Raw genomic sequence first — 15,089 nt, 5'->3', positions numbered from 1 at the left:
GTGGTGGAATGTGACTCAACACTGGTAGCCATTCTGTAGGGGTGGACCTGATAACACCAGCAATCATTCTCATTGAGTTGTTCAACTGAGCATCAACTTTATGTACATGAGAGCTATTAATCCATACTGGAGCACAATACTCAGCAGCTGAAAACACAAGGCTCAGGGCTGATGTTCTCAGTGTGGAAGCTGAAGCTCCCCATGTAGTTCCACACAGCTTCTGGAGAATTTTATTCCTGGTTTTCAGTTTCTCTGCTGTTCTTGTCAGATGCTCCTTTAATGAGAGGGTTCTGTCAAGTACCTATCACACCCAGGTATTTTGGTGCTCTGCTGTGTTTGAGCCATGTATTCTCGAATTGGATTTTCAGCTCTCTCTTAGCATCTCTATTATTAAGGTGAAAACATGCAACCTCGGTTTTACTGGCATTTGGTTGGAGGCGCCATCTTCGAAAATAACTACCTAGTTTTTCCAAGTCAGCTGTGAGGATTGTCTCTGTCTCTTCAAATGACTGCATCCAAAAAAATTATACAACAAATTGCATCCATATTTCTCTGATACAATTATAGATATTCTACAGGAAAATTACACTTCTCTGACTCATCTGATGATAGTAATGATGATCCGAATCTTGTACTCGGTGACTATCATACACACTACGACATCAATTTTGAATGAAGATATTGAGAAGTAAGATAACAATCCCCTGAATTCCTGAATAACAACAATACTAATACGAATTCTTGGTATGGCCGAGGAAGAAGCGAATTCAACTGGTCAAAGAAGGCTCCACAGCGCACTACAAAAATTCAGAAAATATGTCAGAGTGAGATAAGAAATGTTTGAGGGCTGACGTGTTTTAATTGAGCTCCCAGTTTTCCTGATTTTATAGTGGGTTTTTGTCTGTGTATCCAGCTGAAACTTTGCACACGTGTTGTTGTGAATAGTGGCTACAGGACTGCGTTTTTACTTTTCCTTCACACCTAATCTGAAGCGGTGAAACCACATATTTTCTTGCTCCATGCCGTCTCCACCTGTTACTCGTGCGGCTGCTGGTTCAAAATTTGGCAAAGATAAGGCCAACCTTATCTCTCATTCACCGGCTGGGCAGCAGCGATTCAATCAACATCAACAACAACAAAGAGGGGTGAATCGGCCGCATACTTCTTCGTCTTGCTCGATAGCTGACGGCGTTCCTGTTTCCATGACGACCGAAGGACAGTTGGAGGCGGCTCTCGAGAAACTGCTGTCAAGTGATGCATTTGTTGACAGAATTGCTGCCCGTCTTGAGGATCGTTTGTGCGAGCGTCTCTCTCAGACAATTAGCGCACAGGTGCTCGCTGATCTCGATGGACGGCTTGAGGCGGTGGCGCGGAAAGCTGATGATGCTGCGAATACCTAGAGTTGGCTGCTAGAATGAGTTGGTCAACATCAGAACTCGTGTCGCGGAGCTTGAGGATAGTTTCGACTCTCGACTTGATGAATTGGCACAATACTCCAGGAGAAATAATATTCGTTTATCCGGTGTTCCTGAGGGCGAAGGGGAGAATGTGACTGGAGCCGTCGTTAGCCTGCTCAACGACAAGCTGAAGGTCGGGATTGTGCCGGCCGACATTGACAGATGCCACCGTGTCGGTCGCCCGATCGCCCCTGCTCCAGCCGGCGGCCCGTCCTCTGCGCGTGAGCCACGCCACAGACAGATACTCATAAAGTTTGTAAGTTATCAGAAGAGGAATTTAGTTATTTCAAACAGGCGCCAATTGAAGGGTTCCGGCTTATCCGTGTATGAGGATCTCACTATGAAGCGACGTGTCTTGTTTAGAGAAATGTGTGGAAGATTTGGTTTTAGAAATGTGTGGAGTCGTGATGGTGTTGTGTTTTGGAGGCTGATCGGGAGGGTGGTCTCTCAGTTCTCAAACGGCCGTGATAGTGTTGTGCGTGAAAATCAATTATTGCAATGAGTGTGTATTGGCTATAATTCACGCGTATGAAAGTGATTTTTTTTATTGAATCTTCTTTTGTATGTGTATCTTGAGTTTATTTTCTCTACTCTCCTGCTTGATAGCTGAATACCCTGTAATTTCTTAATGTGTATGAATCTCTCTGGATGAAAACGGCCCCACCGGAGAGGTTTAATCAATATTTATATGATTAAATGATTAGCATTGCTGAAAATGATAATATATATTATATAGTATGTAATACGGTTATATAGTATGTTAACATTGAATTCCGTTGCCCACAATAAATTATGTGTGGTGATACAACTATTTTTGTTATTGAAATTTTTGAGTAAAATTCTATATCATATTTGATAGGCGAAAAAATTAGGTAGAATATGGAGAAGAGTAATTCATTGTAAATTATAGTTCTAGGTAGTCAATTGATTTAAAATCAACTAATTGCTCTGCTATCACTGAATTTCTAATTATTATTATTTTGTTTCAGCAATGATTTTTTTTCTTTTTTCTGACAATCTACATGCAGTAATTTTGATTTAATAAATTTGTAAATTCTCTATCAATGTGGTTGGAGAGTCGGATTCAAAGTGTGTTTCTATTTTCTCGTGAGTGAAGTTTGCTCAATGGATGGAAAATGGTCAGAAATGATACTACCGTTTTATTGTTTCATTTCATTTACAAATACAATCAGTGCTGTCATTTTTGTTTATCTCTTTCTAGTGAGTGATATAGTTCCCTGTTTCACTCTTCATTCCTTATCTGGATTATCAATTTGTTATCGTTATCTACTTTCACCACTCTGATTAATTAAAGCAGGTTATCATTAAATGACTGTGGAGACTCAATTATATATATTGTCGGCCTGTATATTGAATTGAGCTTACAAACATTTAATTTGTTGTATATATTTAGACATAATAAGTATTTAAATTTATTTTCTCTACTATAATTAATAAAATAGAACTATTATCCTATTTGTAGCTTTTGTTTCTGGTAAAATGTCCGAATTGAGCTTTTACTATCAAAATGTTAATGGATTAAGAACTAAAACGCATGAATTTTCGGAAAATCTTTTGAATTCAAATTTTGATGCCATAGCTTTATCTGAAACTTGGCTTCACTCTCATATATCCGACCAAGAGCTATTTGATAATAGGTATACATCTATATATCGTAATATCGTAATGACTTGACAAATGACGGAAGAAGAGGATGGGGTGTTCTTGTAGCTGTAAAAGATTGCTATAGCTCTGAATTGGTAGCTTCTTCCCGTGGTGAGGGTTTCCAGTCTTTGTGTGTCAAACTAAATTTCGGTTATTGTAATGTATTTTTGATTGTTGTTTATATTCCGCCTGCTTCGAATATGTATATTTTTGAAAATTTCTATAATCATGTTGAGAGTCTCAATGGGTTAATTGATGGTAATATTATTATGGTTGGAGATTTTAATCTTCCCGAGATTAACTCGGCTGATTACAACTTATTTACTGGTTCCTTACGTGCACGTAGACTAAATAATTTTTCAACATTGTTTAACTTAGAGCTCAAGAATAATATTCTCAATGTAAACAACCGTACTTTGGATCTGGTACTTAGCAACATTGATTTGAATGTCCAGCGGGATGCATCACCTTTGGTTTTTGAGGATGCTCATCATCCTACTCTTGAACTAACATTTATCATACCGTATCTCAATTTAAACCGTAATTCCAATTATTTTTCTAATAACCTTATTTATAATTATAAAAGAGCTGACTATTTAAACTTGTACATTATTTTGAATGATATCGATTGGTCCTCTCTCTATTGTATGACAGATGTTGATGAGGCTGTAAATCATTTCTATAATACTTTATTCTCTGTCATTGATTGTTGCGTACCTAGAAGGAATCCTGTAAAAAGGCAAGGTAATCCCTTATGGTTCACAGGGGAAATAATTAGTGAAATTAAACTTGAGAACAGATTGGCAAGGAAGCGGAGACATTCTGATTTTCATAATCATAGATTTATATTGATTAGGCGTTCATTGAAAACCAAAATACGTGAAGCCAATAAAAAGTACCTACCTAATTACTGTTCAGTCCTCAGTGAGAGGTAACATACGTAGTTTCTGGTCTTATGTGAATAACAAACGTATTGCTGCAGCACGGAAGAAGAAAAGTATGTTTCTGAATTCATCAGTATTCGAGAGTGGGGTGGATATTGCGAATGGTTTCGCCAATCACTTTGCCTCAGTATACGATGGTTCGATGGTTCCTTCTGCCATAAACTCACCGGTTGTGTCTGATCAGAATATTTTAAATTTAAGGACTGTTTCCATCGAAAATGTTGAGAAAGCTCTCAAGTTACTTAAGCCTAGGGCATCGTGTGGTCCTGATGGTATTCCGCCTTTCCTGGTGAAGGGATGCTGCGATCTTTTGTCCGTTAATCTTTGCTTCATTTTTAATTTATCTCTAAAACTTGGTGTTTTCCCGATTGAATGGGAGCTCGCTAGGGTCTCACCAATATTAAAGTCTGGCAACATGCAAGACATTGCAAATTTTAGACCAATAAGCTTGACAAATGTTTTTTCAAAGATTTTTGAAAGTATCATTTTCGATTCTATTTACAAGCACATGTTAAACAGTTTCAATAAACAGCAACACGGCTTTTTACCTGGTAAGTCGACTACTACAAATTTAATTGAATTATCATGTGATGTTTTGCATGGTCTGGAGTCTTCTAGGAGGGTTGATGTTGTATACATTGATTTTCGAAAGGCTTTTGACCTTGTAAATCATGATGTTCTACTACACAAACTACTGGCCTATAATTTCTCGAATTCTACTGTAGGATTTATAGCATCTTATCTGAAGGACAGAAAACAATTTGTGTCATATGATGGTTGTGATTCTGATCTATATGCAAACGTATCTGGTGTCCCTCAAGGTACATCATTGGGTCCTCTTTTATTCCTCATCATGATCAACGATCTACCTGATGTATTAAAAAATTCTAAATGTCTTTTATTTGCCGATGATGTTAAGATATTTAAACTATTACCAGTGTAAATGATTGTGATACATTACAAGAGGATATTAATGAGATTACCACATGGAGCTCTGTGAATGGTTTAAAAATTAATGTTAATAAATCACACATAATGACATTTTCGAGACAGAATCTTCCTTTTAATTTCTCTTACATGATGAATGGTTCTGCTCTTCCAATCAAAATATCGTGTAAGGATTTAGGAGTCTATTTTCAAAATGATTTCAGATTCATCTCTCATATTGAACACATTTTAAATGTTTCTAATCGACTGTTGGGCTTTGTTATTAGAACTTGCAAACACTTCAGTAATTTAGATACTATAATATATCTGTACAAGTCGTTGGTAAGGAGTAGATTGGAGTATGCCTCAATTATTTGGGATCCTTATCATGCTGAATATTCTGATTCTCTTGAAAAAGTTCAAAATAAATTCCTTCGCTACCTGTATTTTAAAAAGTTTGGCCACTATCCCTATTTTGCATATCCCACATCACAACTCAGAATCATGTTCAAAATTCCAACATTGAAGTCCAAACGTAATCTCCAAGCCATCTTACATTTATATAAAGTAGTTAATGGTCTTACGCAGCATCCTTTTCACCTGGAAAGATTGGGCTTCTATGTGCCGACTGTTTCTCGTGGGAGTTATTTTTCGTTTTTTATACCAAGATCTCGAACGTTGCAGGATTATAACTCACCCATCAATCGATCCATGAGACTCTTCAACACAGTATCTCATGATATCGATCTCTTCAATCCGTCTTTGAATGCCTTTATTAAATCATGCTCTATAATACTTGAATATTAGTTCTTTTGTCAATGTTTAACTTCAAGCACTCTCTCTCCTCTCTTCTTCTGCTATCTATCTATAAATATATGTCTTTACCTTACTTCTTCTCTGTTTTATTTTTTCCTTTTTAATTTTGTTTAGTTTAAATGGTCGACTTTTTTTTCATTTATATTGAACTTATTCTCTCTATTCTTATTTCAATTGAACTTATTTTCTTATTTTAATTAAAATTATTTATATTGTACAATACGAATAGCATTTAATGATATAAATAATTAGTATTTTATTTTAAGATTTGGCATGTAATTCTGAAGTTTGTTTAATTTCTGTATAAGTTGTTTTTGTTTTCTTATTATTCTTTATTATGTTGTGTGGAGTGCGGTTTTGGGCAGTGTGCCTGTCGCATCCACACTGATTAACTACATTCACTACAATGTATTTTTTTTTCCAATAAATTGAAAATTGAAATTGAAATTGAGAAAACATTAAAGTTTAAGCCTGCACAGAAAATTACCATGACTTTACGTTGCCTATGATATGTTTAGTCTCATTCTTTATATAATTAATCCATTTGTGAAAATGAGTAATTTAACTAATATAAAATGCTGATTTTTTTACAAAAATCCTTTCAACTTATTTTAAATTTATATATTAACTTATTAAAATATAAATGAATATTCAATAATGGTTTAAACTCACAAAAACTATCACTTTGCCTTCCCACAGTTTGCCAGACCCAACATCACCAAGTTTGACACATCAACATCAGTTGGGGGTTGAAAAAGTTCTACCACCTTGAAAATTAATAATTTATTCAATAATTGTGCTCGGGCAACTTTATTTTGCTCTGGTAGATTCGGAATTAAGTTGAAGCATCAACAAAACTCATCCAGCACTTCTAGTTTTGTGTTACAAAACTCATACTATGCTGTATGAAGGGTGTGAGAAAGATTAAACACTTTCCTATTTTCCAATATTTTAATTGTTTGCCATTGCGTTATAAATCTTATGTTTTCAATATATTATAATATTTTTAAATTTCATCACACAATGAGAGTCGGTAAATAGTTTGAGATAATGAATGCATACAGAACTATAGAAATGTAGCATACAATGTAAAGACACCCCAAGGCGTATTACACTTTTGTTCAGAAATCCCTTGTTTTTTGGGGGCCAAAAAAATCAATTAGGATATTTATGATAATGAAGAAATATTGAAACAATATAAGAATTTTTTTATCATAATATATTATAAATATAATTAAGTAAATATTTATGTATCCCTCAAACGGACTTTTGGGATCCAGTGGATCTCACCTAAAATATCTTACGTTATATCTCTGTTTATTGGGGTGGCGGGGGATTCTCTTACCAATGTAAATTCAGTTAGCATCACTGTCAACATTCGCTCCTGCATTTTCAAGGTCAGTTGATATCTGACAACAGAGCTGTGATGGTATTGTTCTCGGTTGGGTCCGCTGATCTCAGAATAATTGATTGACTTATGATTGAGTTTTAAATGTGAATCTGCAAGTGATAGGTTATAAAGTATATCATATTATTTTAATCTATTTTCTAAACATTTAGTTGAAAACCAAAGGAAATTGTTCAATTACTTCAGGACAATAGTGATAAGACAATACAGACTGGTATCATAGATATCAAAGATGTAGCTGAATAAGATATTCATGGACACAATATTTGAAATGTACATATAATTTATCTCTTAAATGTGAAATGCTTGCTTGAGGGATCAATATTGCTTGATTAGTCGATATAATCAAAGATAAGGCAATAAACTTATCAGTTACCATAACATTGAGAAAAAACATGTTTTTTGACACAATATAATAAAAAACAGAAAACTATATTGAAATAAACTGTAATATGATATCAATGTACATATACTTTGGTATAAGAAAAACAATAATTTTTAATCCTATTGATTGATTGAAAATATAATACTTTCATACAATGATACAATGATAACTCCATTTAGATTTAAAATCCCCACAACCTTCTTTTATTGCTGATACTGCTACATAGAATTATTGGAAATAGAAAAAACTTATTTTTTATTTTTCTTAATTAATAAAATGCATTACAAAATCGGTCCCGCTAAACCAAAATAGATTTTACAGCAAGTGCCTATTAATAATAAAATGCATAAATAGAATGACATGTTAACTCAAACAATAAACTAAGGAGAAACATTTTTTATTATTTTTAAATGGGAGTTTAGAAATTAATACCGTAATGAGGTATTATGTGGTCTAAAGATTGAATGATAAAGACTAAGAAATTGTCAAAAACCACAGATTTATTGAATTATCGATTTATAAATCTGTGGTTTTTGACAATTTCTTAGTCTTTTTCATTCCATATGAATATCACCACAATATGATATATTGTGGTGATATACCTATCACCACAATATCATATATTGTGGTGATATACCACAATATCACCTACACAAAAAATGGTCTAAAGATAGGGTTAATGGAAAAGGGGGGAAAACGGAAAATACAAAACTTTGAATCATAAAACTGAATTAAAATTGAAAGAAATCATTATTCCAATGATAAACTTTGTTTTCTGAAACAGCTATAATTTATTATTTTCAATAATAATTGGAAATCCGCTGGATCAGACACAAGTCCTCATTCATCCCAAAAATGTGTAAGGTCCGTTTGAGAGATATAGAATTTTTTAATATATATTAAGCACTCAATAGATACTCTAGAGTTTCATAATGATATATATTATACAAAAAAAAAACACAACACAGACAGATTGAAAACACTTGAAATACGTATATTTTACATGAGTTGCCTTCTGTGAGTTGTAGTGGTGCTACATCAACAACGTAACCATCAACAGCTCGTACCACTACAACTCACCAGTTGAAGAAGGCAACACAGTTGCCCAAATATCATGTAGAATATAAGTATTTTCAATCTATCTGTGTTGTGTAAAATTTATAGCCTATATAAAAAAATTAGAATTAATATATTTTTATATATTTTAATAGTAATTTATTGTTGAACTTTTATTTTTGTAGCTTTGATTATTGGTAAATAAATTTTTATATTGTCTAAACAGCTGATACTCTCACTCAGCGGTCAGGGTTTTGCCCTTGAGAGTTTCTTCAGTGTAAATATATATATATATATATATATATATATATATATATATATATAAGTTCCATTTCATAATATTACTTAATTACTATTCGCACATGGATAAAAGAGAAAGATGTATGCGGTGTGTTGAGTGTATATAGCATAAAAAAAACATATTTTTACTGACCTACTTGCTTACAAATAATTCAGCAAGTAGTACCGTATTTTTATTTTGGCAGAACTAACGGTACCAATAGAACTAACTAGATATAGTGATGATGAATTATTGCAATATTATATTATGTTTTTGTAAAAATAAAAACATTATTTGATTTGAAGATTGAAATCTCAATCAATTCTGATTCTTTGAGAATATGATTGAAAACCAAACAATTCTAATAAGCTAATAAGATTTTCTATAATATATAGGCCTATGTGATATGCGTACACGGTACGCATGACTCATAAGGTTGCGCCTTAAATGCGGACTTGCTTATTGCAAGGTTTGACAATCTATTATAATTGATGGGTTTTGCTCCGAGAAAGATCTATCTCATTATTTTCCAGATTAGAACTATGCTATTCTGATTTTAGATCAGCTCATTCTGCTTGATTGATAAAGGTTGATTTGCATACGAGTTGTATGCATTTTATATACATAAAATGCATACCGTACGTTGTAATATTCATTTTCGAGTGTAAGCACTGAGCTGTTGATTCAGCTGATTATTTCGTTGAAATGTCAGGATGAAAGTACCAGGCAGGTGGGGTGGATTTAAAAATGTTGACTTATTCGAACGGGAGTGAGAGAAAAGTGTTACGGTGAGAATTTAATTTAGTGGCGACCGGGGTCAAAATGGATGTGAAATCGAGGACGACCGGTCTGGGCGTTGGTGGGGGTGATGAGGGATAGGCAGCCGCACCACTAGAGGCTCAGCAGACACTAGTCGTGCTGGAACTGGCTTCGCGAGAGCTATATTGTATTTTAGTGCGGGTCTCGTTCACCACAATGGACGAGGTCAATTAGTGTCAGTGATTGGATTGTCTTGAAATAGTTGTCAACATGAGAAAAGACATTAAGAAATCGTCGTATTATGTGTGGTTTTTGGGCGCGCAAGAAGCCAAGGGTTTGCGAGGCGCCGAGTTTATAACTCCCGTAGTTCGCAACCTGGTGGAAAGGGAACGAGATGTTGAGCCTTTCAAAGTGACCCTACAAATCAGTCATAAGGGTTTAAAAATAGTGCAGAATGTGCCAAATACAGGTGGATTTAGTGCAACGCCGAAGACATCTGCTGGGAAAAAGGGGGAACTGGTTAAACACTTCATTCCACACCATGCGGTCACTTGCGTGCTACAGGACGAAGATATAGTCGCGTGTATTTTGTTGTTGTACAATCCTGTCACCAAGTGTCCCGTACACGTGCATGCCTACCGCTGCGATTCGGTCGAGACAGCGTCCGTGTTGAGCACGCAGCTGCAGACGCTTACTGACAGACCCGACAACCAGAAGAAGCTGGCAGAGCTGGAAGCGAAAGGCCTGCTGCAGCCGCCTCCAAACAGAACAAACAGTACCAGTGCCGAGTCGTCGTCCGGACGACCAGTCAGTTTGTATGACAGTGTGGCGGCCGAACTGCGCGACAAACTGGGCAGCGCTCAACCGCCAATTCTGCTGCCTCCGCGCGACTACGACACTGTGCACCGACAAAAGGGTAACTTGTCCGACATTGATAAGCGACGGTGTCTCAACTTGAACATAGTCGGCATGAATGCCAAGTCAACCCGGCCCAACAAGGCAGCCAAGGTTGGCTCAAGTGGCTCGAGGGGCTCCAGTGGCATTGGCTCCGACCACGCACCTAGTCCCGACCACGAAGCCGACCTGGCTCGATTTTTGGACAACCATTCTACTTCAGGTACACTATCACTACAAACTATAATTCGTATTCTACTTATCTGAATCCAAATCGCATGTATTTTTGATCAGTAGGCCAATAACGTTTGCAGATACTGACTTTAATTCTGCAAAAGTATTTTTAACGATATAGGCCTATTTAGCAATAATTGAGCTCTTTACTAATACTTACCAATCAATGATTACTGGAGGTTTGCCAGCATCCAGGATAGTAGTTGACTAATGAGTGAGAGCTGTATGTATAATCGCTTGGATTAGATAAGACCCATCGGTAAGCCCCACCCCACTCTCCAAGCCATACTATCGGTGGAAGGGTGTCCTCTTCAGTTAAACTCCTCTAACTCACATTCCTGCGCTAGGTTCCTACTAAATCAAACCCCGGTTGATGTTTCACATCTCTTCAAATTCATCATTTATTTTCCACGATTGGCTCTTCCTTTATTCACACACAATCTTAGTTAATGTGGGCATCATTCTCAGAAAAATTATTTAATCCATATTATCACGTTTGTCCTAATGACCTTATTGTATAACTCCTATAAGTATTATTATTTAATATGTTTGGATATTTTCCGACTAAATATTGTACATTTAATTAGAAGAAAGTTGAATGAATGAGGGAGTGACGGACAGTATAAGCATTGTGGATGGGCTCATCCCATTGTGAGGGATCAGTTGACCAAGCACTCAATCCATCATGTCAGAAGGATAGAACCCAACAATACTCAATACTCTTGTCTCTCATTGTCGTTCGTATTTCGCTTGTCAATAAAGTTGAATTTCATTTAGCGTTTGGCAGATACACAACACAAATTAAGCTGATAAGTTGAAAAATATTATAAATCTCGTCGTTCCTAGAACTGTAAGAGGCACGTGTTCCCCAAGTTGGCTGAGCGAAGGGAGGAGGGTCTGAAGAGGGCAGAATCCACCAGATAGGATTTTCCATGGATAGCAAAGAAACGTTTCTCGGATTATCATTCAGTCAAACATAAATCCTTTAGGTTTCCTGCTAGTTAGCTTGGTTCATATTCGATTACTAATTTGTTCACGAAATACGGTATCAATACTTAGTATTACCTTATTTACTTAATATTACCGTATAGCTGCTATACTATAGCATACGGTAGGCCTACCGTATGGTACCATAGACAGGATCAAACCTTCGTTGATAACGTTGTACCTATAGACTTGCGCATAGTACAGGCGTTCCTCATTGATTTTGACCTTATTTCAATAACTAATGTTGACCGGACGAGACGGGGGAGTAGGATTGGATAAATATATTGTTGATTTCTCACTCGTATAGGATTTCCCCTGATAGGCCTACTCAAGTGGCCAGTAAGAATGCATTAAAATAGGATAGTAAAATAAATAGTTACAGAGATAGTATAAATTAAACTTAATTCCAAGGCAAATACTGCTGATAGTAGTACAGTTGGTTGAAAGGTGTCATTCCTTAGAACCCTTAAATTTTCAATTTTTCTTGAACTTCAAAATTTCACCATAAGGTGCTCCTCAACTATAATAGTAAAGTGCAATAGTTGCTACCAATTCCAATAAGCGCTCGGAATGTTTTTAGTAAAGGTTAATAATGGAGCATGTCATACTCCGTTTGAAGTAATTAAAATCCTTGTGTCAGATTTTCTCCATGCACAGATTGTCCGTGGAAAAAGTGATAAGTCCATTACTACCAGGTAATCTGCAAGCTAAAAATGGAAAATTATTCAAAACTCCAGAAAATGACAATATTTTTCATTTCTGTTGTCTAAAAAATATTCATTTTTGAACAATCATATAACATCCTCGAAGTATTAGAAAATTCATAGTTAGAAATTAGATGACCCACCAATGACAGTGTCGTATAAAAACCACGTTTATATGTATTTATCAGTGAAATAATGTAAGAAGAAATTAAATTTCTTTCTATACGTACATTATCAATTTTGTTTCAGTTTCAAGATTACCTTGATGCTAGTAAGATTTATAGGACACTGTATAATGTCGTTGTTCTGAGAATTTGTATAATTCAGTACCCATATTCTACATTATATTTATCATTGGTCATATTAGAGGGTTACATTGGGTTCGTTATATGAGCTAACTCATCTGCTTCTCACCACTTTCTTCTTTTCATGCAAGTTTAGAAGACAAAAACTTAAGGAACTTCTAAGAATTCTTTGAGTTTATTAATGAGGCCATGTCAGCTGCTAGTTGGGTATTAAAATAGGTTTCACGTTGATGTCCCGTGAATGCCCTTGATAAGAGTGGAGGAATCCTTGAATTATCTGAAACAACTGATTCTTTCTCTCTGTCCTGGCTAGGTAGCCTACTCACGACAATGCTCAATTCTAGCTTCATTCAGAACACAAAATAATTTTGAAGTTCAACTTCACATATCACATCTCTTCTAAGCAAATCTTGAATTTTATAACTATTTGTCACTCTTCCTTTTTACATAAAAAAAGTAAATGAATCAATCAGTCTCTCTGAGTCTGAAGGAGGGTTCCAAGTCCATCAACCTGGAAACACTTCATAGGTACGGTACTCGAATATTATCACCCTGTCATAGTTATGCCCATCACTCAATATACCTATCAATTACTTTCACATGAAGCATATTCTACATTCGACATACCAAAATGAAGTGATTTATTCATCACAATCAATTTGGGATAAACCTATATTGCTAAGTTGCTAACAGTTGAAGAAAATAAAGAAATAACTTATTGAAACGTGAGTCTGGTTCACATTCTTAAACCAAAATAATTACATGTCTACAGTATCATGGTTCTACAAATAAATGAAATTGATACATTTTAGTAACATACAGGCTCATTGTTACTCTATGTATACTGTATCCTGTATCACAAGAATTTGTCAACGAAATATTTGTAGGTTTTGAAACAAATTTATTTTTTTCTCTGTCATGTAAAAAAATAATATTATCATTGTGAGCTATTGAATCATAATTATTGATAAACACGATCGTATGTAGGCTGTAGGTAATGATTGAATTTCTATAGGTGGGCTTTTGTGAATGGCCTACTATTAACAGTAGAACAAAAACATTCAGATCAACAATACAAGGACACTACTGTTGAGAAAGCGTGTTGAAAGTACATGCAACTTTTGATCCGCTTCAACTTCAAACTAGTTGCATGATCAACATATCAAATTAAAACGTGATCGCACGCACAACTCCGTGAAATCAATCATGCAATCTGTAATCGTTACATTTGGAGTTGGATAATAAATTCTGAAAATAATCGCGATTACTCGTATGGAATGGAAGAGATTCAATTTTATTGAATTTTATTGGTGTTTCTGTAGCTGCTTTCTATTTTTTGTTCCGTTTGTATTCTGATTTCTCCATGATTTGCCCAATCAAAATGGTGCTTTCAGAATTTCAAATACTTCAAACATAAGGTTACACTTATAGGTGATTTCTCACCTGCAAGAGACTATTGCCAACTATATTGTTCGATTAAAAACCTTGATTGTTGATAGAGTTTGAATGAATATTTTTTATCTACTTCGATGAAAGATATTATAATATTATGTGTAAAATTTATGAGATGGTGCGGAATGTACCAATTGGATAGTTCGGTGATGAAGAATGAGACATGGGTGGAGAATAGAAAAAAATAATATGGAAATGTAGGAGAAAAAACTGAAAAAGAGGAAAGAGAAGAAGAGAACCTTTGAAGACTTCTTTCCCATCATAACATAAAATGCATTTAACATTCTGTACTGTTCGTGTATATTTATAAACTTGACCTTTTGTGTAATTGAACTTCGTATTTTAGAAGTATCCTAAAATCATGAAGGCTACATGTACATAAGCATGGAATTTAAAATTGAATATTGCTTTTGGATGGTGTAGACTAATAAATAATACTTGACGTTCCATGTCAGTAGAACGATAGCTGGATATAATGTATTTTCTATGTAGTGCAATGTTAGACCCTTATTATACAAAGCCACCGCGTGACGTTAATTTGAAAAAGTGGTGTGCCAATTAAAACTGTGGCTTCCAACCGTCCATTTAAGGAAGTGGCGTGCCGATTAAAGACAGTGGCTAAATGTCTCTATGCCAAGCTCATATGCTAATGCACAATTACTTTGTTAATAAATTGGAAGCCTGTCTATTTGTGTGATTAGGTGAATGAAGATACAGAAATTCTAGAGCATTTAGTGAACGCTTAGTAATGCTATGTTGGTGATCTTCCAATCAATCTAACATGACATAGCAGCAGTTAGTCAGTATTCATGCAAA

The 15,089-nt window shown here is 35.2% G+C and overlaps 1 protein-coding gene across 1 annotated transcript in view; it reads left to right on the top strand.

Annotated features, from left to right (window-relative positions):
* The first annotated feature begins 9,835 nt into the window (after positions 1–9,835).
* The window catches only part of LOC111047543 (serine/arginine repetitive matrix protein 1-like), a 60,128-nt gene continuing 54,874 nt past the window's right edge, over positions 9,836–15,089 (top strand). Inside the window, exon 1 of the mRNA XM_022333311.2 lies at positions 9,836–10,814. Coding sequence (XP_022189003.1) covers positions 9,968–10,814 — 847 coding nt within the window. The 5' untranslated portion in view covers positions 9,836–9,967. The remainder of the gene's footprint in view (positions 10,815–15,089) is intronic.

Source organism: Nilaparvata lugens, chromosome X (assembly GCF_014356525.2).
Source record: "Nilaparvata lugens isolate BPH chromosome X, ASM1435652v1, whole genome shotgun sequence".
NCBI classification, from domain to species: Eukaryota; Metazoa; Arthropoda; class Insecta; order Hemiptera; family Delphacidae; genus Nilaparvata; species Nilaparvata lugens.
The sequence above is the reverse complement of the archived record's forward strand: the minus strand, read 5'-3'. Positions and strand labels throughout refer to the sequence as shown.